The sequence below is a fragment of the Bos javanicus genome, chromosome 21 (assembly GCF_032452875.1).
Source record: "Bos javanicus breed banteng chromosome 21, ARS-OSU_banteng_1.0, whole genome shotgun sequence".
Lineage (NCBI taxonomy): Eukaryota > Metazoa > Chordata > Mammalia > Artiodactyla > Bovidae > Bos > Bos javanicus.
Window position 1 is genome coordinate 56,711,364 of NC_083888.1, and position 24,183 is coordinate 56,735,546.

General features: G+C 48.8%; 1 protein-coding gene and 1 long non-coding RNA gene across 2 annotated transcripts in view; both read left to right on the forward strand.

Annotated features, from left to right (window-relative positions):
- RIN3 (Ras and Rab interactor 3) overlaps window positions 1–24,183 on the forward strand; it is a 135,573-nt gene that overhangs the window by 45,876 nt on the left and 65,514 nt on the right. The window contains exon 3 of the mRNA XM_061395138.1: window positions 14,159–14,276. Within this exon, the coding sequence (XP_061251122.1) occupies window positions 14,159–14,276 (118 nt within the window). The remainder of the gene's footprint in view (window positions 1–14,158; window positions 14,277–24,183) is intronic.
- Window positions 14,283–22,051, forward strand: LOC133234508 (uncharacterized). The gene is made up of 2 exons (XR_009732160.1): window positions 14,283–20,844; window positions 21,557–22,051. It is a non-coding gene; the product is annotated as an uncharacterized LOC133234508 (long non-coding RNA).

Consider the following 24,183-nt stretch of genomic DNA (forward strand, 5'->3'; position numbering starts at 1 on the left):
TATCTGTATGACCTTGACCACATCCCCACCCACTTACCCCCACCCCCGTCCAGTCCCTCCCCATCTCCTGCAGCCTGCGTCTCTGATAAGGTGCTGGGAACATATTGGCCCATTTTTGATTTGCATGGACTCAGAGCAAGGCAGTCAAAAGCCACCTTTATTCATTCTACACCCAAAGGGTGGGGTGTTTTTTCTTTTAGTTTTATTTTAGAAGTCTTCCGTTTACAAAGAAGTTGCCAAGATGGTACAGAGAGTTCCCTTGTGTACTTCTCACCCAGTTTCTCCCACTGTTAACATCTAACATTAGTCTGGTACATTTGTCACAGTTAATGAACCAATATTGCTACGTTATTATTAACTAACACCCACAGTTGTATTTAGATTTCCTTAGTTTTTACCTAATGTCATTTTATGTTTCCAGGATCCCCTCCAGGGCACCACATCATATATACTCAGTCTTCTTAGGCTCCTCTTGGCTGTATGTTTCTCAGACTTTCTTTGTTTTTGACAATCTTGACAGCTTTGAGGAGCACTGGTCAGGTGTTTTGTAGAATGTCCCTTACCTGTGATTTGTCTGATGGTTAGACGGGGATTCCCTGCTGGCTTAGATGGTAGAGTGTCTGCCTGCAGTGTGGGAGTCCTAGATTCGATCCCTGGGTCGGGAAGATCCCCTGGAGAAGGGAATGGCAACCCACTCCAGTATTCTTTCCTGGAGAATCCCATGGACAGAGGAGCCTGGTGGGCTACAGTCCATGGAGTCACAGAGAGTCAGACACGACTGAGCGACTTCCCTTTTACTTTCACTTAGATGGGGGTATGGGTTTGAGGGAGGAAGATCCCAGAGCCAAAGTGCCATTCTCATCCCATGGTGACTAAGTACGTATTATCAACATGACGTCGCTGTGGATGTTGACCTTGATCACCTGTCAGGTTCCACTGTGAAGTTACTCCTTCCCCTCCCCCTTCCACACCGTCCTCTTTGGAAGGAAGTCACTCTACACAGCCCACACTCAGGGAGTGGGGACATGTGCTCCCCCTCCCTGAGGGTAGAGCATCTATGTAAATTATTTGAAATTCTTCTGCACAAAGGATTTGTCTCTTCTCCTCTATTTATTTATTCAATCAGCTACTTTATCAGTATGGACTCACGGATATTTATTTTATGCTTTGAGTTATAACTCAGTGTTGTCATTGTTGTTTAGTTGTTAAGTCATGTCCATCTCTTTTGCAACCCTGTGGACTGTAGCCCACCAGGCTCCTCTGTCCATGGGATTTCCAAGCAAGAATACTGGAGGGGATTGCCATTTCCTTCTCCAGGACTCCAGCGGATCTTCCCGACCCAGATCAAACCTGCATCTCCTGTACTGGATTCTTTACCACTGAGCCACCAGGGAGACCCAATATAGCCTCAAACTACTATAATTATTTTGTTGCTCAAATTGTTTCAACCTTGGCCACCGGGAGCTCTTTCAGTTGGTTCCTGTGTCCCTTTTGACGAACCCCCATCTTTCTGTGTGTGTTTTACCTGTTTGTTTGTTTGGAGCACTTCCTCACTTTCTTACATTACAAGATGCTCCAGACTATCTTATGTATTTCTTGCCCTCGTTCTAGGCTCAGCCATTTCTCATTGGAGAATAATGCTAGAAACTAAGATCTGGGCACTCAGTGTTGCTACTGGAGTGTCATTGCTTCTAGACTTCAAGGTGGTCTTTTAATGAATGAAACCTCTTGCGAGATTGCTTTATGTAGTGAGGGGTTAGCAGGAGTTGCAGTAACCTGAGTTGTGATATGGACCAGCCACATTCAAGGCATCTTCCTCTACTGTGGGCCAAGGATACCAATTCCATTCAATATTAGTTTGGCAAAAGCATCAGCGAAGCCGCTTTTCTCCCCTTCAGGGTGCTAGGACCAGGGAAGAAGACACAGCCAGCAGGTCTGCTGTGTTGCCAAGTACTATCTCTCATCTTTCCAACAGCCCTGCAGAACAGGGGGCGGGCTCTCTATTTTATTTATTTATTTTTAATTTTTATGTTTTGGTCACACTGTGTGGCTTGTGAGATATTAGTTCCCCAACGAGGGATCAAACCCGGGCCCCTGCAGTGAAAGCACCAAGTCCTAACCACTGGACCACCAGGGAATTCCCGGCGGCTCTCTATTTTATCAGTGAGGAAACTCACTGATAAATATGGCTACTAAGTGATAGCCCTGAGTAATATGGCTACTAAGTGATAGAGTGTGATTTGCACTAACTGCCTTCAAAGACTTAAAAATAAAAAACCACAGTGTCTCAGCCTCATCCCCCAAAATGCAGATTTCTTTGGTTTAGAGTGGGGCTCAGCCATCAGCATGGTTTCAAGTTCCCTCGGTGATTCTGATGTGCAGCCAGGATTGAGAAACCCCGCTCCTTGCCAGGCTACAACCTCGTTGTATGTAACGAAGGTGGGCTGCGTGTCCAGACTGGGCTTCGGCCGCCGGACCCCCAGCCTCCACGGGCACAGATGCCCCTGCACTTGTGGGCTCCACAAAGAACTAGCCACTTCTGTTCCAGCCTTGAAGAGCATGATTGGAAAATTTCCCCAAGCAACTGGAAAATAGTCCTAAAATAACAAAAGTGGAAAAGCAGACAGCTCTGGATTGACCAGGCCAAAAAGGGATAGTAAAAACAAAACCATTTATAGTGTATTTAGCTTTGGATTTTTATGTATTTATTTGGAGAGAAGGAAGGGCATGCAGTAGCTGCGTTCTCTCCCTAAGCATATTCTGTCCCAGCTGTTACTGAAATCAGCTGGTCTTCCCAAAATTCATCATGCTGACTGAAGGTGGACAGGGAGGGGCTCATATGCTAGCTAGGGGCTCAGCCCTCCTGGATTGCAGTGATTTACCTGTAAAACTAACCCTGAGTTTTGGAAAGATCCCAGGACACTGACGCTGGGAGAGAATCTTCTAGACAGAAGGAGTCCTGGACCCTTCCAGACTAGACTGGAAAAGCCAGCTCAGAGAGGGGAAGTGACTTGCCGAAGGGCACAGCAAGCCAGGGTCAGCACTAGGAGGGACTCCGTGTCCTGCCTCATGGCCCAGGGCTCTGGCCACGACCCTGCTGTAGGCTTCAGGGGGTGGAGATGAGCGAATCCTAGCTCTTCAAAGAAAACTGGATCCTCAGAGCATGGGGTGGGCGTGTCACCCACCAGTTTGTACAGTTGGGGGAAGAGGATTCTTCTACTTTTTTGCAAGTTCCTAATCTAGTGTATTGGGGGAGCTGACAAAAGGGGAAAAAATAAAGAGGGAACAGAAGGAGTGGGCTGACTCAGATGTCGGCTCAACAAGGCACCAGATGACGCTTCTACCCGTAGAGGAGAGAGGTTGGGTGAGGACACTGGGGCACAGCAAGCTTTGGCCCCACTTAATCAGGGGAGGCTTTCGGGAGGACTCACCCAGGGAGGGTCCCAGTGTGGGCATGAGTGTGATCTGCTCCATCCTAATAACTCTGGGCACCCCACACTCAGGGATCCTGGAGGTAGACAGAGAAGGCCCCTGGGCCTGGACTCGTCACCTCGTGTTCCCTCTCTGCTCACCTTGAGCTCATCCTTTCACTCGGGGCTGAGACATGAAGTCTGGAGCTGCTAGTGAGGATGTCTTTCCATGTCCAAGGTGCCTGGTGCTCAGCATGTTACCTTTCTGACTATAGAGCTATCCATGAACGAAAGGATGGGAATGCCACCTCCGCACTGCAGGGGACTCTGAGGCAGGTAGAGACACCGTACATTGTGTGCATACTAAGTCACTTCAGTTGTGTCCAACTCTTTGTGACGCTATGGATTGTAGCCCACCAGGCTCTTCTGTCTATGGGATTCTCCAGGCAAGATTACTGGAATGCATTGCCATGCCCTCCTCCAAGGGATCTTCCCAACCGAAGGATCAAACGCAAGTCTTATGTCTCCTGCGTTGGCAGGCAGGTTCTTTACCACTACTGCCATCTGGAAAGCCCCATACCATATACTGGGTGCTTATTATATAGCAGGCACTCTACTGAAGTCACCTGGGCACGTTCAATAATGCTTTGAGGCACTAGGTCAGCTGGGAATGCTTTCAGTTCAGGTAATACCTAGCCTATGGTAGCTTCAACCATAAGGCAACTATTGCTTACCTAATGAGAAATCTGGAGGCTTGGGGTCTAGGGCTAGTTTAGTAGTTAACAGATGACAGTGAGAGACTTTATTTTTGGGGGGTCCAAAATCACTGAAGATGGTGACTGCAGCCATGAAATTAAAAGACGCTTACTCCTTGGAAGAAAAGCTATGACCAACCTAGACAGCATATTAAAAAGCAGGGACATTACTTTGCCAACAAAGCTGTCTAGTTAAAGCTATGGTTTTTCCAGTAGTCATGTATAGATGTGAGAGTTGGACTATAAAGAAAGCTGAGCACCAAAGAATTGATGCTTTTGAACTGTGGTGTTGGAGAAGACTCTTTCGAGTCACTTGGACTGCAAGGAGATCAAACCAGTCCATCCTAAAGGAGATCAGTCCTGAATAGTCACTGGAAGGACTGATGCTGAAGCTCCAATACTTTGGCCACCTGATGTGAAGAACTGACTCATTTGAAAAGACCCTGATGCTGGGAAAGATTGAAGGCAGGAGGACAAGTGGACTACAGAGGATGAGATGGTTGGATGGCATCACCTACACGATGGACATGAGTTTGAGCAAGCTCTAGGAGTTGATGATGGACAGGGAGGCCTGGTGTGCTGCAGTTCATGGGGTCATAAAGAGTCAGACACGACTGAGCGACTGAACTGACTGATGTCTTCAAGACCCAAGTTCTTTCCACATTTCTGTTCCCTTATTTTCGAGGTTGGCTTTCAAGGGTCTTGGGTTTGTCACCTTATGGTTACAAATTAGTGGCTGCAGCTCCAGCCATCTCATCCATTCAAAAGCAGGAGGTCATGGGCAAAAGGCTTTCTTCTCTTAGGATCAGTCTTTTTGTCAGGGAACAGATGTTTTTGCAGATCCTTATTGACCACTCCTGACCGTGAGCGTAGCTAGGGAAGGGAGTGAGTGGCAGAGGTCAGTTACCAAAGAGATGGAGGGGACTGGTTCTCAGGGAACTAACTCACAGTGACTGTCACAGACAGGAACTATCATAGTCCCATTTTGCAGAGCAAGGAGCAGCCCTGGAGCAGTCACACAGCTCAGAGTGGCCAACTAAGGACCGAACTCTATAAGTCTGGCTCCAGAACCTGTGGACTGAAGTCTTACACAGAAGGGCCCCAAGGCCCAACACTCTGGATCTTCCCCTTTCTCTCTCTCTTTGCCAGTCCTCTCCTGCGCTGTTTTCTCATCTGTACAAGGGGTAAAATATTCTAAACCCCAGGGAAGGAGTTGCTGTGAGGTATTTAAAACCTCCAGCCAGGTGTCTGGCATAGAAACATGATCAGTTGATACTTGGTGGGTTGACTGGGTTGGAGGATACATAGGAGGTCACAATCCCAGCCTGAAGGTCACTGGCCTTGCATTCTTGTTCTGGCTCTGCCACCAACAAGGATGTCTTTTTGCATCTCTGAGTCTTGGTTTCTTTAGCTGTAGAGTGAGGAGCTGAATACATCTGTAGCTTTCAAATTTCGCCACTGAGCTTTGGGGGCCCCTCAGCAGCACCTAATAGAAGGAAAGTGGGAGGTACCCAAAGGATGAGGCCCCATTTCCTCATACCCCACAGCTATACCATGACCTACTGTGGCATATCAACCACTCCAAGGTCCAGTGGCTTGAAACAGTCACCATTTGACTTTCTCAGGATTCTGTAGGTCAGCAGTTTGGGCTGGGTTCTGCTGAGTGGTTCTTCTGCTGGTCTCTCCTGGGATCAACCAAACAGCTGTAGTCATCTGGCAGTTTGACTAGGTCTGGATGGCCTGAGATGGCCTTGACCACCTGTCCGGCAGGTGGTGCCAGCTATGGGCTGGGCCTCATGACTCCAGCAGACTCAATCAGCCTTCTGCATATGAGTTCTGGTTCAAAAGGGTGAGCATGGAAGCTGGCATGCCTCTTAAGGCCTAGGCTTAGAACTCAACACGACCACTGCTGCTGTGTTCTTTTGGTCAAAAGCAAGTCCCAGGCCAGCCTACCAGGTGCAGGGAACTAGATTCTACTTCTTGATGGAAGGAGCTGGAAAGAATTTCTGGCCATTTTTAATCTGCCACATAGATGATCTTTGATTCTGTCTTCCTAGCTCTAGAGAGGGCAATGGCATCCCACTCCAGTACTCTTGCCTGGAAAATCCCATGGACGGAGGAGCCTGGTAGGCTGCAGTCCATGGGGTCGCTGAGGGTTGGACACGACTGAGCGACTTCACTTTCACTTTTCACTTTCATGCATTGGAGAAGGAAATGGCAACCCACTCCAGTGTCCTTGCCTGGAGAATCCCAGGGACAGGGGAGCCTAGTGGGCTGCCGTCTCTGGGGTCGCACAGAGTTGGACACGACTGAAGCAACTTAGCAGCAGCAGCAGCAGCTCTTTGTTTGGAAAAAAAGATACATAATAATAATCATTAATAAATATCATTTATTTGTCAAATGAGATTGAAAGTGAAAGTGCTAGTCATCCAATGTGTCCAGCTCTTTGTGACCCTGTGGACTGTAGCCCGCCCGGCTCCTGTGTCTGTGGAATTCTCCAGGCAAGAATACTGGAGTGGGTTGCCATTTCCTTCTCTAGGGGATCTTCCCAATCCAGAGATCAAATTCAGGTCTCCTGCATTGCAGGCAGATTTCTTCACCATCTGAGCCACCAGGGAAGCCCCTATTTGCAAATAAAAATCTTAGCATCTGGTTTAGTGCTCAGTAAATGGTAGCAGTCTATAATAATAATAATAAGTATCTTTAAGTGCATACTCCGTGCCAAGCATTCATATACATGGTCAACAATCCTCATGGAAACCCTGAGAGATGAATATTATTATACTCAGGCTCAGATGAGGAAATTGAGGCCAAAGAAGTAAAAGTAACTTGCCTACGGACACACAGCTGATAAAGATCAGAGCTGGGATTCAAGTCCCCCCGGGGGTCTAAAAAGTGGGCTGCCAGGGGGTGGGCAGGTAGAAAGAAGTAAGATGGGCTTGGGAAATTTGCACATGGACCTCCCCGAGGGTGCTGGAGTGGGAGCTCTGGATGGCACACCCAGCCCATTAGCCTTCTGGGTGCTCACCTGCAACGACCACTGTGGGCAGCATCTCTGTAGAGGATGAGCAGTGGACACCCAGAGAGGATGAGGGGCAAGGGGAACATGGGCAATTTACTCAGATGCTCTTCTCCTGGTACCAGCTTTGGCTGAACTCTGCTGGGTTTAAGCACAGGAGTTACACCCTAATCTAGAACACTTTGCAGGAGTTACCACTCGGCATATGTTCTTACAGTGAGTCGTATAATGACACTGTTTTTGAGGTTCTGTCTGTGAATACTTCCTGAAAGGGATCCTGTGACTAGCTGAGCAGCTAAACCTCCCCAAAGGGGAATGCAGAAGAGACCATCTTACTCCAATGGATAATGACCAAGGCAGACCACTGACCGGGGTTCTGCCTATAGCAGGCCCCTGTCAGTGCCGTCTCCCTCACTGCCATCTGGGCAGGAAGGGTCAGAGGACTCCTTAAGCCTCCTTCTCCCTTCTCCCCCCTAACATTCACCTCCCCAAACCCCTCACCCAGTGCATTATCTTAGTTTTTCAGATACGAGGACTTGGCCATGGCAGAAGGAAGTGCTACAGGAGGCTCTGTGGCCATGCCAGAAGGGTGGGTGTTGGGCACTCAGAATTGGGAAGCTGAGCCCAGCCTGGGGTACTTTCCACCCAGTCTGCACCCCTGCCCTGCAATGACTAGTTAACACAGACTCGATGGCAAGAGATAAGTGAGATGTTCTCGGTGACACCCAGGTCTGCATCTCGCTTCTGCATTTCCTGTTTGCATGGCCTTGGGTTTCTTTAACCCCTCTGTGCCCTGAGTCTTCACCCATCAGAAGGAATGGTAATAGTGCCTACCTCACCCAGCCATGAGGAAACTGGATGATGCAGGGTGTAAGGTACCTGGTCCAGAGCACAGATGTCAGCTGCTGTTTAAATTTCTGCTCCTTACTTGGAGCTGAACCCCTTCTCAAGGAAATCCGTTCTGAGTCTTTTTCACAAGAACCACATGTGGTAGACTGAGCCCCAGTTCTAGATGGAGCCTGAGACTGGGAGGTTGAGGAATGTAAACCAGCGATGGTCAAGGAAGGCAGAAGCAGATAGAAAATTAATTCTTAGCGAGCATCGGTAGAAACCCTTTTACCCCACTGGGTGCCTCCCTGCGTAACATCTCAGTTACTCCTTCCAACACAGAAGGGCAGGGCTTTGGTTTCATTTCTTGTTTCTGCTAGGTGGTCATGGGTGTTATCCCAATTTACAGATAGAAACACTGACACTTAGAGAGGCTACGGAATGACCCAGGGCCACAGAGCTCATAGCAGGCTGCACAGGGCCCTCTGGGAGCCCAGGAAGAAATGCAGATGGTAACAGATCTTGACTGTCAAATGTAGATTTGACTCTTCCTGCAGTTGGAGGAGTTCCTGTCGGAGGGCTCTTATCTTCTTTCTTTCTCTCTGTGGAACAGGAGGGTGGAGAACAGGGTCAATGTCTCAGCAGAGTAAGGAAATCTAGAAATAGTTACATGCTGTGTGTGAAAGAGCCAGTTAGGTTGCAGGGTGGCATTGCAGGAGGTCCCAGTTGAAGCTGCCAATGGTGATTTGTCATTGCAGTCACCCTAGGGTGGGATCGGTGGGGGTCAAACAGTCCAGGAAGAAGGAAACCATCAGTAGAATAAGATATCTACATTGGAGACTTCCCTGGCAGTCCAGTGGTTAAGATTTCGCCTTCCAATGCAGGAGGTTATGGACTCAATCCCTGGATGGGGAGCTGAGATCCCACATGCCTCATGGCCAAAAACCTAATCATAAAATAAACAATATTGTAACAGTTTCAATAAGGACTTTAAAAATGACCCACATCAAAAAAATAAAAATTAAAAGATATGTTGTACTGTGGCCCTGACCCTCCATAGATCTCTCTCTCTTGCTCTCTCTAATAAAAAATTGTCCATCCTTCTGATAGGAATCCTTATTATCTTGTTTCATTTTCGTTTGTTAAAAAAAAAAGCTGGCTGGTGGCATTTTCCCCAGTGGGTCATGTTTGAAATCACTTCCTTGCCTCCTGTGCCATTCCTAGCACTCCAGGATGGCAAGGGGCATCTCTGCTGTGTACACGTGCTTCTGAACAATGACCTGGGCTTGTGTCTCCTCCTGCCCACACCCCAACACACATATGTACACCACCCTTGTAAAGGGAGCTCTTGTCCTCCAACTAGAATTTATGCTGGTTTGGTTTCAGTTCAGGAGGGCATCAGCCTCAGCTCCTGCCTGGGCTCAGGGTTGAGGATCCAGCTTTGCTGTCTGCCTTCCCAGGGGCACCCCTGGCTCCTGCTGGGCACCCTTCCCATGCCCTGTGCCTCAGAGCTCCAGGAGGGGAGCCCTGAGTCCAGTTCAGCCTAGAGTCCCTTCGTTCCTCACTTACCCCACCCCTCCCACACACACATTCATTCACACATTGATGCACTTGTGCACACACTCACACACATTCACTCTACTCTTGAACAGTTCTCTGATATCAACTGTCCTACAATTCAATTCTGACACTACCCAAAGTGAACACAGACCCCATAAGTTAAAGGGAAGGTTCCTCCAAAGAAAGACTACTCTTAACTGCAGATGCCAGACACAAACGGGGTCCCCAGGATCCTCACAGTTCTGACTTGGCTACAAACATGGCCCCCTCTTTAGATTTGATAATTTGCTAGAAAGATCCAGAGGACTCACTGAAAGCACTATGCTTATGATGACAGTTTGATTATAAAACTCAAGAGCAACTGAATGAGACACACAGGGATGAGGTCTGGGTGGGGAGGGCCACGCGGAGCTTCCATACCCTCTCCCCATGGAATCTGGGCACAACACCCGCCCCACATATCAGTGTGTTCGCGAACCAGGAGATTAAATCATTGCCCCGGACTTGAACTCAGTCTGCAGTCCCTCTTGCCTCCCCAGAGGTAGAAGTGAGTCTGTGGGTTCCAGTCCTCTAATTATGTGACTGTCTTTCTGGGGCAGCCCCTTCTTTAAGGTCCCACTTGAGCCACCTGTTAACATAAACTCAGATGTGGTCCAGAGGGGCTCTTTATGAACTGTGAAAGACCCCCATCATTCAGGAAATTCCAAGGGTTTCTGAATCTCTGTGCCAGGAACTGGGGACAAAGACCAGATGTATTTTTTTATAGCACCCACAGGCTTATTCTCACACACACATACTCATGCTCTCTCTCTCTCTCTCACACACACACACACTTATACTCATTCTCTCTTTCTCTCACACACACTCACTCACTCCCACATTCCCTCACACATGCTGGTTCCCATGAACTTGATAGGTATGAGATACTTGGATCTTGATGAAAGTGAAAGAGGGGAGTGAAAAAGCTGGCTTAAAGTGCAACATTCCAAAAACGAAGATCTTGGCATCTGGTCCCATCACTTCATGGCAAATAGATGGGGAAACAGTGGAAACAGTGACAGACTTTATCTTCTTGGGCTCCAAAATCACTGCAGGTCGTGATTGCAGCCATGAAATTAAAAGATGCTTGTTCCTTATCCATCTCGTCAAAGCTACGGTTTTTCCAGTAGTCATGTATGGATGTGAGAGTTGGAACATAAAGAAGGCTGAGCTCTGAAGAATTGATGCTTTTGAACTGTGGTGTTGGAGAAGACTCTTTCGAGTCCCTTGGACTGCAAGGAGATCAAACCAGTCCATCCTAAAGGAAATCAATCTTGAATATTCATTGGAAGGACTGATGCTGAAGCTGAAACTCCAATATTTTGGCCACCTGATGTGAAGAACTGACTCATTTGAAAAGACCCTGATGCTGGGAAAGATTGAAGGCAGGAGAAGAAGGGGTCGACAGAGGATGAGATGGTTGGATGGCATCACCAACTCGATGGACATGAGTTTGAGCAAAGTCTGGGGGTTGGTGATAGACAGGGAAACCTGGCATGCTGCAGTCCATGGGGTCGCAAAGAGTCAGACACAACTGAGCAATTGAACTGAGCTAATGCTAACCTATATCTCTGAAGAGGAGCCAAAGTGACCTCTTTTCTTTTCTTTGAAAGGTGCATTCATAAGGGCAGTTCAGGTCCAAGTGAACATATCAGTTCAGAGATGTTGCTGCTCACAGCAGGCGAGGCTGTGCCAGGAGTGCAGAGAGGCACCTAGAGGAGAACCTGCCTCCTGCTAGGTCCCCGAGGAGGTGCCTTCCAGGTGGGGTGCCGGCACCCCCACCCACCTCCCATTTCTGCCCCAGAAGCCTCTCTACAGCCTTCCTCCACTCACTGGATTCTCAGATTCTCTCCAGCCTGCCCTGTGCGAGGAGAGGCTGGTAACCCCATTTCTAACCTCAGTTCAAGGACTAATGGGTGCCTTGTGTCCCTGCTCCCAGCAAGCACTCTTCCAGAGAGCAGACGCTTAAACCAAGAGACCACCCTCTGTGGGCTGGGTACGGAGCTCAGGATCTCTAGCTAAAGGGCCTGAGCTCAGATCCCAGTCCAATCCTAAACAGCCTGGCAGGCTATGGTCCATTAGCAGAAAGTGTTAGTTGCTCAGTCATGTCAGACTCTTTGCAACCCCGTGGACTGTAGCCTACCAGGCTCCTCTGTCCATGGGATTTCCCAGGTAAGAATACTGGAGTGGGTTGCCATTTCTTCCTCCAGGGGATCTTCCCAACCCAGGGATTGAACCTGGGTCTCCTAAATTGCAGATAGATTCTTTACCGACTGAGCCACTAGGGAAGCCCCAAGGGGTTACGGTCCATAGGATCCCAAAAATTTGGACATGACTGAAGCAACTTAACATGCATCAACAATTTAATGACATTGAATTAACAATTCTAATACTATAGCAATATAATCATAAATTTGTTGTTGTTGTTCAGTCGCTAAGTCTAGTCCGACTCTTTGCAACTGCATGGACTGCAGCACGCCAGGCTTCCCTCTTCTTCACTATCTCCCGGAGTTTGGTCACTTTCATGTCCATTGAGTCAGTGATGCCATCTAACCATCTCTTCTGCTTCCTTCTTCTCCTTTTGCCTTCAGTCTTTTCCAGCATCAGGGTCTTTTCCAGTGAGTCAGCTCTTCGCATCAACTGGCCAAAGTATTGGAACTTCAGCTTCAACATCAATCCAATAGTAATCAGTTGCAATGGCAGGGAATTTGGAGCATCTCCCAAGAGGTGGTGGGACAGTGCCTTGGAGGGAGAAGGGAAGAAGCGCCATCTCTCTGTTCCTCCAGAGCCTCTTATGTGTGGGGCCATGTACTCTGGAGGTCCCAGTGGCCCTGCTTCCCAAATTTTTCTCAGCATCTTTGACCAGGCTCCTGGTCTTCAGAACTCTAGCCTGGGCTCTTGGGAGGGGCTTAGACCCCTGGTTGAGGTTGGAGGAGAGGGGGGACACAGTGACCAAGTCTTTTCTCAGGAAAGGAAGGACTGACCCTTCCCTGGGGGGAGGACCGCTCCCTCTCCCTCTTCCCCAGGGGGACACCATGCCCTGGAGGCTGGGGAGATTCCAGAAGGCCTCTATTATCACCTGGAAGGAGGGATGAGCCTGAGTGGGGCCAATGGAGAGGAAAGAGAACATTTTTAAAACCACAGAGGCTGTGAAAGGAAGCAGGGGCTCCCTCCCCATGATGGCCTTCTGGGGTTGGGGGGCACAGCCCCAGGGTGGCTGTGGCTATGACGGGGGAAAACTTCAGAGTCACAGGCTCTTTAGCTGAGCAGAATGGTCGTCTGGAGAGGAGAAGTAAAAGTGCTACTGCTAAGTCGCTTCAGTCGTGTCCGACTCTGTGCGACCCCATAGATGGCAGCCACCAGGCGCCCCCGTCCCTGGGATTCTCCAGGCAAGAACACTGGAGTGGGTTGCCATTTCCTTCTCCAATGCATGAAAGTGAAAAGTGAAAGTGAAGTCGCTCAGTCGTGTCCGACTCTTCTCGACCCCATGGACTGCAGCCTACCAGGCTCCTCCGTCCATGGGATTTTCCAGGCAAGAGTACTGGATCGGGTTGCCATTGCCTTCTCCAAAGTAAAAGTGAGGCATCTGTAAACACACTGGCTCTGGTTTAGACTTCAGGTAATGCTTGGTTACTACAGCACAAATAGGTCCTCAGGGCTCAGGAGCATCATTTTCGACTAGAGTAAATCCACAGAAGAAGAAAGGACTAGTTCCCCCCATGCGGGATGTGGGGAACAGAGAAGGGCTGCATAGCATGGGGTCTAGAGCGTGGGTATCAGTGACCTAGGCTGAATCCCAGCTCTACCCCATCAGCTATGAAGCTTTGGCCAGGAACAGCCTTCAGGGTGTGTCCTGGGGCCCAAACCCATACAGGTATTTCCTCAGTCTGTCTTCACACCAGCCCCAAGAGCCAGGTCCTGTTAGGGTCAGGGAGCACCTTCCATCATCTGTGAAGCAGGGATAACAGCAACACTCATGTCACAGGGTTATCGGGAGGATCAAGCAAGTAAACATATGCAAAGCATTCCTAACAGTTGCTGTCACAGCACAAGCTGTATATTAGTTATTTGCTATTTTTGTTTCCATGGGAAAAAAAAATAGTGTGACTTGACTAATATCTATGATTGTTTCCAGCCTCCCCTAGAGCATGTGCGCTAGGGTGTGAGTTGAGATTCAGCCGTTATGTTTGTGCTTTTCTAAAAGTAGTCCCCAGACCTCTACCTGTACCAGATTCAGCTGATTCCAGACACAGACCCACCCCCAACAAACCAGCATCTCAGACGGTGGGGACACAGGAATCTGCCTTGATTTAGTTGAACTCCACTTCCATACACAAATGAGAAACCGAGGTTCAAGGCTCCATGCCACATGTGCCAGGTGACACATGGCTCTTGGGACAGAACCCCTACTTGTCCTTGGGAATGCTAGACTCTACCACCCTGCCTCTTGGTTTCTGGAACCTTCCAGATGACTCCCATCTCACAGCTGTCCTTCCAACCTCCTGCCACATCTTTGACTCATGGAGTGCCCTCTTCCTCCATTGCAGACGTTCCTGGTCCGCCGGGACAGCAGCTTGAAGCACCTGGTGCTCTGTGTCCACTTCCCTTCCCTGAACGAGAGCTCATCCGAGGTGCTCGAATACACCATTAAAGAAGAAAAATCGAGTGAGTACCATCTTCCCATTCTGCCTCCAACCACACAGCGGCAGCAGATGCTACACCCTGTAACCACAGACACTCCCCTCAGGCCAGAAGGCTCTAAAGTTAGAAGAAGGGGGGAAGCTTTCATCTGCTGAAGTTGTTTGGCTCAGTTTGTTCTGAACTCGGGTTTATCACTCAAAGTCAACGTGTTCGCACTCACCCGTGTCACAGCTCGATGGCTTTGCTTCCTCAAGGCCCCTTTGAAGTTTCCTTTTGTTTAGGTCATGCTGAAGAAAGGGAAGGAAAAGAGGGGAAATGTCTGGGGCCCTGGATCCTAGTGACAGCTCAGCACACAAACTGTGATCTTGGACAAGTCACGGAACCTCTCTGAGACTCAATTTTCATATCTTTCAAATGGACAGAGTAGTCTCTTCCTGTGTGTATCCCACTGCCTTTGTGAGGGTCAAATGGACAAGCACTTTGAAAAGCAAAAATCCTGTGTGTGCCCAGGGGTGCCAGGAGGCAGGCTTGGGCCTCTGTGGAAAAATGTTTGGGGACCCCAATCAAGGGTTGGTTTGTGTGCAACTGAAAGTGTTTGGGCTTCCCCCTCCTCTCATGCGCCATGCTGGTATTAAGATCTGAAAAACTTAATTGAAGAAATCTGTAGACTATTCTGAGCACCAGCTCAGGTCCCTTATAAATGGATCCAAGAGTGTGGGAAGCTTTTTATTCTTGGTTAGCAGCAGAGTAACAACAGTTAAACAAAGATAAAATATTTAAGTGTTTAGGATAGAAATACATAAGGTAATCAAATGTTTGCATAATTGAATGTTAAATGTTGTTGTTGTGTAGTCGCTAAGTCATGTCGGACTCTTTTGCAATCCCATGGACTGTAGCCTGCCAGGCTCCTCTGTCCCTGGGATTTCCCAGGCAGGAATACTGGAGAGGGTGGCCATTTCCTTCTCCACGGGATCTTCTCAACCCATGTCTCTTATGTCTCTTTCATGGGCAGGCGAGTTCCTTAGCATTGAGCCACCTGGGCAGCCCAAATGTTATATACATACGGTACATATTTTTACAAATATTTATTCAATATTTTAGGGTGCTTGTTTCTTAAGAGACACTTGTGCCCAACACTGGGAAGATGTAAGATGAAAAAACAGAGTTCTGGCCTCAAGGCTCTCCCAGTCTAGTTGGAGGGTGGGGGACATGGTGGGTGGGAGAGACACAGACCCCTGCCCTTGCTGTGCAGTGTGACAGTTGTAACCGCACAGGGACCTCCAGCTCAGGAGCACAGAAGCTGCAGACCATTGTGGGAAGGATTCTGGGAGGATGTGAAAGAGAAGGGAATACAGGCTGGATCCAGAAGAGTGAGGATGTTAATTTAATTATATGCTAATTTTCTAGCTCAGAGGCAGAGGAGCAAGCAAAAGCAGGGGCAGATTCCTGTTCTTGGCAAACACTGAATGGGTGAAACATCACCTACTCATTTGTGTATTTAACAATTGGTTATTAAGTGTCTCTGCGTGGTGTCGGGAGCTGCTGTAGCACTAGGGACACAGCAGGGAACAAAACACAGGCCCTGCTCTGAGAGAGGAGACGATAAATGAGTAAGTGATGTAAGGTGATCATCTGATGGAGAGCCATGCTATGGAGAACATGTAAGCGGGAAGATTAGCCAGCTGCTGCAATAACAACAAAAATTGGAATAGCTTGAGTTCGATCCCCGGGTTGGGGAGATCTCTTCGAGCAGGAAATGGCAACCTGCTCCAGTATGCTTGTTTGGAGAATTCCATGGACAGAGGAGCTTGGTGGGCTACAGTCCACAGAGTTGCAAAGAATCAGACACCACTGGGCGACCAACACTTTCAAACTCAAAAGTGGCTAGTTCCTGATCATGTGCAAGATTCCTGGTCAGTGGGGAAGGCTCATTCAGGGACCCCACCTTGAGCATGCAGCCTCCAGTTTCCTGTGGTTGCACAGGCATGCATGCTAAGTCACTTCAGTCTTGTCCGAATCTTTGCAACCCCATGGACTGTAGCCTGCCAGGCTCCTCTGTCTATGGAATTCTCCAGGCAAGAATCCTGGAGTGGGTTGCCATGCCCTTCTCCAGGGGATCTTCCGGACCCAGGGATCAAACCCTTGGCTCTTCTGTCTCCTGCATTGGCAGGCAGGTTCTTTTACCAGTAGTGCCACCTGAGAAGCCCTCCTGTGGTTGACTCCATGCCAACCACATGGCATGCCTTCTACATGGTAGGCTGGAAGGGGAAAGGGGAGTCTTGTGGATAGGTCTTACCTCAATGCCTGTAAGTGGGTGTGACACTTGTGCTCACATTCCATTGATTAGAACGTCCTCACGTGGCCATGCCCAACTGCAAAGGAGACTGGGATATGTAGTCCAGACATCTGTCTGCCGCTGCGGCTGCTAAGTCGCTTCAGTCCTGTCTGACTCTGTGCAACCCCATAGACGGCAGCCCACCAGGCTCCTCCGTCCCTGGGATTCTCCAGGCAAGAATACTGGAGTGGGTTGCCATTTCCTTCTCCAATGCATGAAAGTGAAAGGGAAGGCACAAAAAGCCGGGATCTTGGTGAACTGCTCAGAGTCTGCTCTCTGGGTAAAGGGTAAGGAGTGTGTGGGGTTGTTAATTTATAGAGCAACCCTTAATGACTGCTGTCCTACAGCATCCAGTAGGGATCTCAGAGAAGAAGGAGAATGTTACAGTTTCCCCAGACCAAACATGTTAACTACAGAAGGAGTGAGGTTGTTTGGGGCACCCGGTGGCTACACAGACCCTGGGTGCACTTTTGATCTGGGAAAAAGACAGCCATCAGCCTTCCTGCTTATGGACTCATTTCGTCCTGCTTCTTATGGAGAGTAACCAGGCTTTTGGGGACTTGGCTGCCCAGAGTACCTACAGGAATCAAGTATCTACAATCCTTTAGAAACCCAGGAGCCAATTGTGCTCCTGAATTTCAACACCAACTTTGGGAAAGTAGCTGAAAATGGGGGTGTTGTGCTGAGCCGGTTACACGTCAGCACATGTGCAAGAAGTGGAAGGGGGGAGCACAGTTTCAAGCGCAGGCCGACCAGGGAGCCTTCGTGGAGGAAAAGGAGTTGGGCTGGATGGATGGAATGTCTAGAAGCTCTGCTTTCCGAAATCCTTGGCCCCCGAGCTTCTTTTCCCACCTCCCTGCCCCATCTCCAGGGTAATCACTTCTAGGTCTTCCCACCCCAGTGACAGTCTGGCTGCCCCAGGCTTTTGGAGCTTGGTTGGGAAGCACGCACAAGGTCTAATCCATGAAACCAGATGTCACATCTGGTTGTGTGTCTCATTCTTGAGTAGGAGCCCAAGGAATACGCCAAGGCATTCAGAATGAAGGAAGCTTCCTTCTCTGATTTCATGTCTTCCTCCCGGGGCCACGTGGTAGAATCCCATTTTCCATTTTTAAACCTTTAAAAATGTATGCTCAGCTTAGCTGAAAAGAGCATCAAAACCCAAACCAAACATCCTTCGTGAAACATAACTCTTCTAAATCACAATTCGTATCCATTCCCTGTGACTGCACAGATGTCGTCTATAGGTTTGTATGTGTTTCATTTTGCTCTTTTTTTTTTTTTAATTTTACTCCTCTGCTCCCCAAACCTCAATCCTGAGGTCTGCCTCTAGAGAAACCAGACAACAGCAAGAAAGCAGCAGGTGGCGTGTTTCTTTGCCACATCGATTCGCCGCTTCCACCTTTGTGCTGTCTTCCTATGTGGTTTCTGCTCCTTAACATGATGGTCAAGCACAGACCAGGGAAGCCACACTGCCTGTGTTGGAATCGGAGCTCTGCCTTTAACCACCTGTGTGACCTTGGGCCCCTCGCCTAACCTCTCCAGGCCTCTAAGATGGGGATGATAATGCTGCTGCTGCCATAGCGGGCTGGAAGGAGGAGTTAGTGTATCTGAAGTGCTTAGGGTAGTACCCAGAGCACCCTAGAGGGTAATAACTGTGTTTGTTATTATCACTGTTGTTATTGCTGCTGTTATTAAGGCTCCTTCAGGACTAAGGCACAAGGAGGAGTAGAATAAGCGTGCACACTGCGCTCCAAGGCTCTGGGTATATCCCAGCCCAGCCTGTGGGGCCTCACCGTAGTCCTCTGTGGGAGGAAGGAGCCACCAACTTCTTGCATCCTCCTGTGGCCATGGTGGCTGCGGTGGGGGGTGGCCTGAGGAGGAAGTGGGCAAGGGAAAGGCCCAGAGCCTGGACCTGGGACCTTTTGTTGGGATTCCCCACACAGAACTGAGGCGAAGGAAGGAGACAAGGGGATCCCCCAGGATGTGGGCAGTCGGCCTCATCTGTGGCCCGCCTCTGTTGGCCTTGAATGAGAAAGACCTTTGCAGACCCCCTCTGTGCCTCTGTGTGCTCGGGTCATCCTCTAGTTCCTTGTTAAGAGTTTTTTGGCGAAATCCTGAACCAGTCCTCTCAGGCTAGCTATGCTGTGGTGACAAACAGCCCTGCCCTGCAGAGACTTCTATACCCACAGCACTGCACTCACAGTAAGCGAGTGTTTCTCACTCACATCGCGTGTCAGCTGAGACTCTTTACATTTCACTCTGCAGTCTGGGCTGAAAAAGCAGCACCCAGGGAGGGGAGGGTGCAGAGGGGATGGAGAGAGATGGCAGATTTATTCAGAGGTGGCAGAAGTCACTTCCCACCACATCTCATTGGCCAAAACAGGTCGAATGGCCAGACTGGACACAGTGGGATGGAAAGTATGATCCTCCCGCCAGTGTGTGACTGGCACGGAGGGGTGGCGGCTGTTTTGAACAACTGTTGTCACCTATTGCATTCCTGATTCCCCTCTGTGCTGCTCCAAGGTGACACGCGTGTCACCACTTAGCTTCATCAGGGACACTCAGAGGCCAGACGTGTATGTGTGGCAGGTGGTGGCTGAGAACTGGCAGAAAAGACATTGGCTCGGGGGATATAGGAGGCGAAGGGACAGGACACAGGATGGATGGAGGTCTGACCGGCCTCCAGGTGCAGCCTCGCCCCTTTATGGCTGAAATTAACTAGCTGGCTGGGGGACACGAGCTATCTTTTTCATTAATCTGCACCCTTGAAGATGGCAGCAATGACACCTTCATGTGATGGCATTTTCTCCTGGCTGATTTATAACAGAAAGTCAGTTGGCCCCATCTGCAGAAGCAGAATCATGAGACAGCAGCGGATGGTATGGCCCCTACAGGAAGTGACTGCCCGGTACTCAGTCTGAGCCACTTGGCCTCGTTTCGGGGCAGCCCCACTTCCCTTCTTGCCTATCCCCTAGTCCACACTGACCCCTGGCATTAGAAAGGCTGGCCTGTTGAACTCAGTTAAGATTTCTTCTTGTTTTTGAGCAGATCTCCCACCCTTGGACCTGTGATTTGGGGCCAGCTAGTTGAATGAGATAAATACACTCGCGCTTGGGAACAAAGCCCACCTCGGTGGTGAATGTTGTGCTGATTGGTGCTGATGATTATCACCACTGGATTGGGGGACCTTTCAAACCAAGGAGGGGAGCAGTTCTACATGAGTCCTCCCAGGCAGTAGAGATCTGTATGTATTGGAGGGCAGAGTGTCACACAAATTGCCTTTGAGGTCCGCACTGAAGATTTGCTTTGGTGCTCTTGGGTTTGACCCTTTCACCAACTGAGCCATTATCCTAGAATGAGATTTCACCTGTATTTCGGCCAAAACATATTAAGTCCATAAAAAGGTAAGGAATGATTATGTTAAAGTCAGGGTTGGTATGAAGAAGGCAAGCTCTTGATATTTTATCAGGCAGGGGGCATTGTATCATGGTGAGTCTTGTGCTTTTGTCAAGGCAAACCTCTTTTGAGATCATGAGCTTTGGAAAGACTGACAGTTCTAGGTTTTTATTCTGTCCCTGGCATCTTCTGACATTAGACAAGTATCTTAACATCTCTGTGCTTCAATTTTCTCGTCTGCAAAATGGGAACATCTGCAGCATGGCTGTTGGAGGATTGATGAGTGAACACAGTAGGCATGAGAGGCAGTGCTGCCTGGCACATAGGAAGTACTCAGCCTCGGACCTGTGATATTGTGACCTACAATTAGAAATATACACGGTTTTCATTCCCATTCCTGGCACAGAGCTCCCTCAGAATTTTCTAAGTAATAAGAGCCGTAACTGTAACTTGAGACACGTAACAAGCCCTTTCAACCACACCTGAGTTTATGTCAATGTGGTGACTTTGGGAAAGTACCTAAGGATGGGGGTTGGTTGCCAGGAAACCAATCATTCGATTGGAATGTTGGAAATTTCAGTTCCACTCCCAACCTCTGGGAAAGGGAGAGGAGCTGGAGGTTGAGTATCTCTGATGGCCAATGATTTGATCAATCATGTCTGTGAAATGAAGCCTCCATAAAAATCCAAAGGGACCGGGTTCAGAGAGCTTCCTGGTTTGTGAACACAATGGAGATTGGGGAGAGTGGTGTGCTCAGAGAGCAGAGAAGCTCTGGCCCCTTCCTGCATACGTTGTCCTGTGTGTCTCTTCCATTTGGCTGTTCCTGAGTTATATCTTTTAATACAAACCAGTGATCTTGTGAGTAAATGGGTTTCCTGAGTTCTGCAACTCACTCTAGCAGATTAATTGAACCCAAGTCATCAGAACCTCCGATCCCATAGGTGATTGGTCACAAGCACGGGTAACAACCTAGACTTGTGATTAGTGTCTGAAGTGGGGTGGGATCTGACGCTGGCTCTGGGTACGTAGTGTCAGCATTGAGTTAGACTGGGAACTTCCCTAGAGGTCCATTGATTAAGACTCTGCACTTTCAATGCAGAGGGGTGTGAGTTTGGTCAGGGAAACTAAGATTTCACATGCTGCATGGCTCAGCCAAAAAAAATATGTTGTTACATTTTTGAAAATAAAGAACTGAGTTAAATTGTAGGACACCCAGTGGGTGCTGGAGAATAGCTCGGTGGTTTGGAAAGCACAGACTCTGGGCTTGGTGTCAGAACAGAGGTAACTATAATATCCTAGTGCTGTCTCCTGACAAAATGAAGTCATGTATGGGGGAAAGCTGTCACAGTGTCTGAGTGTAGTAAGCACTCAATAAATTCTAGCAGTTATAATTAGCTGTGGGGTTGAGTAACATGCAGCTCAGACCTCAAAACCATCACTTCCTGCAGCACCGTGCTCTTGCAGGACTCCTCTAAGAAGTTAATTCATTCTTCTTATCTCATATTGGTTATTACCTGTGCAGGTTTTGGCAAAAAAAAAGTAACCGCAGTTTGTATCTTTCTATTTTCAGTAATTCCTCTTTCAGCTTCCAGAATTGATGTTGGTCTAGGAAAAAATACATCATCAGATAATTGAACTCCGAGAACCTTACTGTAAATCTTTGACTTTGTTTCTTTCTTTTTTTTTTTTAATAGATTTTTGAATCATAGTGGTGCATATTTTTTAGCCTTCTTTTTTCACTTAAACATTTTATTATGAGCTTTCTCTGTGTTATTAAACATTTCAAAGACTTTGCATCCAATGAACTGTGTGCTGAATGACACTTAGGAAGGCTCTGTAAGACACGGCGCCTGACATTGGCCAATGCTGAGCAGACCCACGCGCACTTAACCAGAAATGGAAGTCAGATGGTCATAAGAGCTAGAATGTTAGTGTGCACTTTGAGGGCACCAGGAGTTTTATCTGGCTCTGTGGAAATGGAACACCAGGGGAGGTTTTGACAGAGAGGGGAGAAAGATCCAGGCCACGTGGCCTTGGAGGCAAGAGAAGAGGGAAGTGGTTTGTGGGGGGAAGGGAAGTGTCACACTGTCACCAGGCCCCAGAGAGTGGCCTCGGCCTGTGTGTACAGTGACTGCCACCTTCAGGGGCTTTGCAGCTTCAGAAGATGTGTCTGAGAGAGAAGACAGTCCAACTCAGCGGCTTCAGAGAGCCAGGGGCCTCTGCATAGCTACAACCCCTCTTTTTGGGGTGACTCCAGAGGGATTGGGCCCCAGTGCCTCCTGGGCTTCCTGTCACAAGAAAACTATGGGTTTGGATTATCAACATTTGTGTCTGGGGCTCCCACCTTCCTTTCCAGCTGTTTCTGCCTCCCTCTGCCACCTTCCATGAAAAACTGCTCTCGAAATTCTCTAGCCAGTAAACAGATTCATACTAACATGTGAAAGACTAACACCATCATAAAGTAGTGCTCCCAGCCACAAGGGCGTGCATCTCAGTGGGAATAGTTATTGTACTGATATTACAGGGGTGGAGTGCCAGGCATTGGCCAGCAAAGAGTGGGAGTTGGTTTGTCCTGGCCGTCCTGAAATAGCAGAGGAGGGGGCACCTGCTTTCATTGAGGCTCATTTGACCTCCAGCATCCTCCCCATGCCCACCACCCGCCCAGGCCACAGACTTCCTGATGAGACTACTTAGGTGGACAGTGAAGTTCTTATGCGTCTGCTGCCTGATGAAGGCAGTTTCTCCCAGGTTACCTCCACAACGAGGCCCCTGGAAGACAACTAATGCTTGCATCCCCATCTGGTGCCGTGCTCCTCCACACTCACCGTGTCACCCCGCCTCTGTGCTGTGCTGGGGGGGCTCGAAGCCCTCTCCTCTCAGCCAGTCAGCTGTACTCATCTACAGAAGGGTAGAGCTTCTGTCTGAAACATCTGTGGTCCCCATAGCCTAGCAAAGGGTAGCACCACTGCTCAACCGGTTAGTCACACCTCACCTTGTGCAGAGAGTCTCTAGGACCCAGAGAGTATGCTTTGGAACCCAATGGATCCAAAATCAAATGCCACCTCTTTGCGTTCATCAGCTGTGAGGGCTTGGCCATGCTACTCAGTCATCCACCTCAATAAGCCTTGGTTTTCTCGACTGTGAAATGACCTCATAATCAGAGTGATGACTAACTGAAACCACATGGAGTCGGTACTCATGAAAAGTTAATTGCCTCTTCCCCTTCTCTGCTCACCTTCACCCTTGACAGAGAGGTCTTGGAGTCAGAAAACCTGGATTTGCGTTCAGTTCTCCTGCTTAATTGGCTCTGGGAACTCAAGCAAGGTGTGACTCCTGGGCCTCACTTTCATCAACCATAAATAGGGTTAAAGATGCCCCCAAGGAAATTGCTGTGGGGAATAAACAAGAAAACATTCGAACATACCTAAAACCTGACAGAGATTCCAGAGCAAGCTGCATACTACTGCATCCGTCCATCCATTCGTTCCCGTGTGTACATAACTAGCAGCTATTGAGCCCTGGGCTCAGAGGAGACCAAATTCTACTCTTAGAAAGATCACTTGGGTAGCTGAGTGGGTTGGAAGAAACAAGGCAAAGTGCTTTTTACAAGTGGCTTTGCAGTTCTCATGGTGTCCTTGTATGGAGCTTTGCTCTGGAAGGAGTGCCCCCAATATTCAGGACTTCTTCGGGCTTATTCCAGGGGAACTCAGATTTGAGGGTTCTTTCCCGAAAGGGAAAGCTGATTGTTACCTCTGGACACTTTTTAAAAATTTTATTTGGCTGTGCCGGGCCTTAGTTGCAGTACGCGGGGTCTCAGCTGTGGCTTGTGGGCTCTGGATTCCTGACCAGGAATCGAACTCTGGCCTCCTGCACTGGGAGCACGGAGTCGTAGCTACTGGACCACCAGGGAAGTCCACCTCTGAGGACTTCTGAAGCGCCTCACAGATTTGCCTGGCTCTGGACGCTTCCAGGCAGCTTTCCCACCAGAAAGAGGAACAGCATCAGTGTGAGTTTATGCAAAACCATGTCGGGTGTCAATGAATGGGGTTCTAATCTGGCTCCACCAGTAACCTGCTGTGTTACGTTAAGCATGTCACCCAATGTCTCTGGGCCACCTGACCTCACCAGGCAAGAAATGGACATAAAATGCCTTGGAAAGATGAAGCCCCATACAGAGAGAAGGTGCTCGTCTTGGTT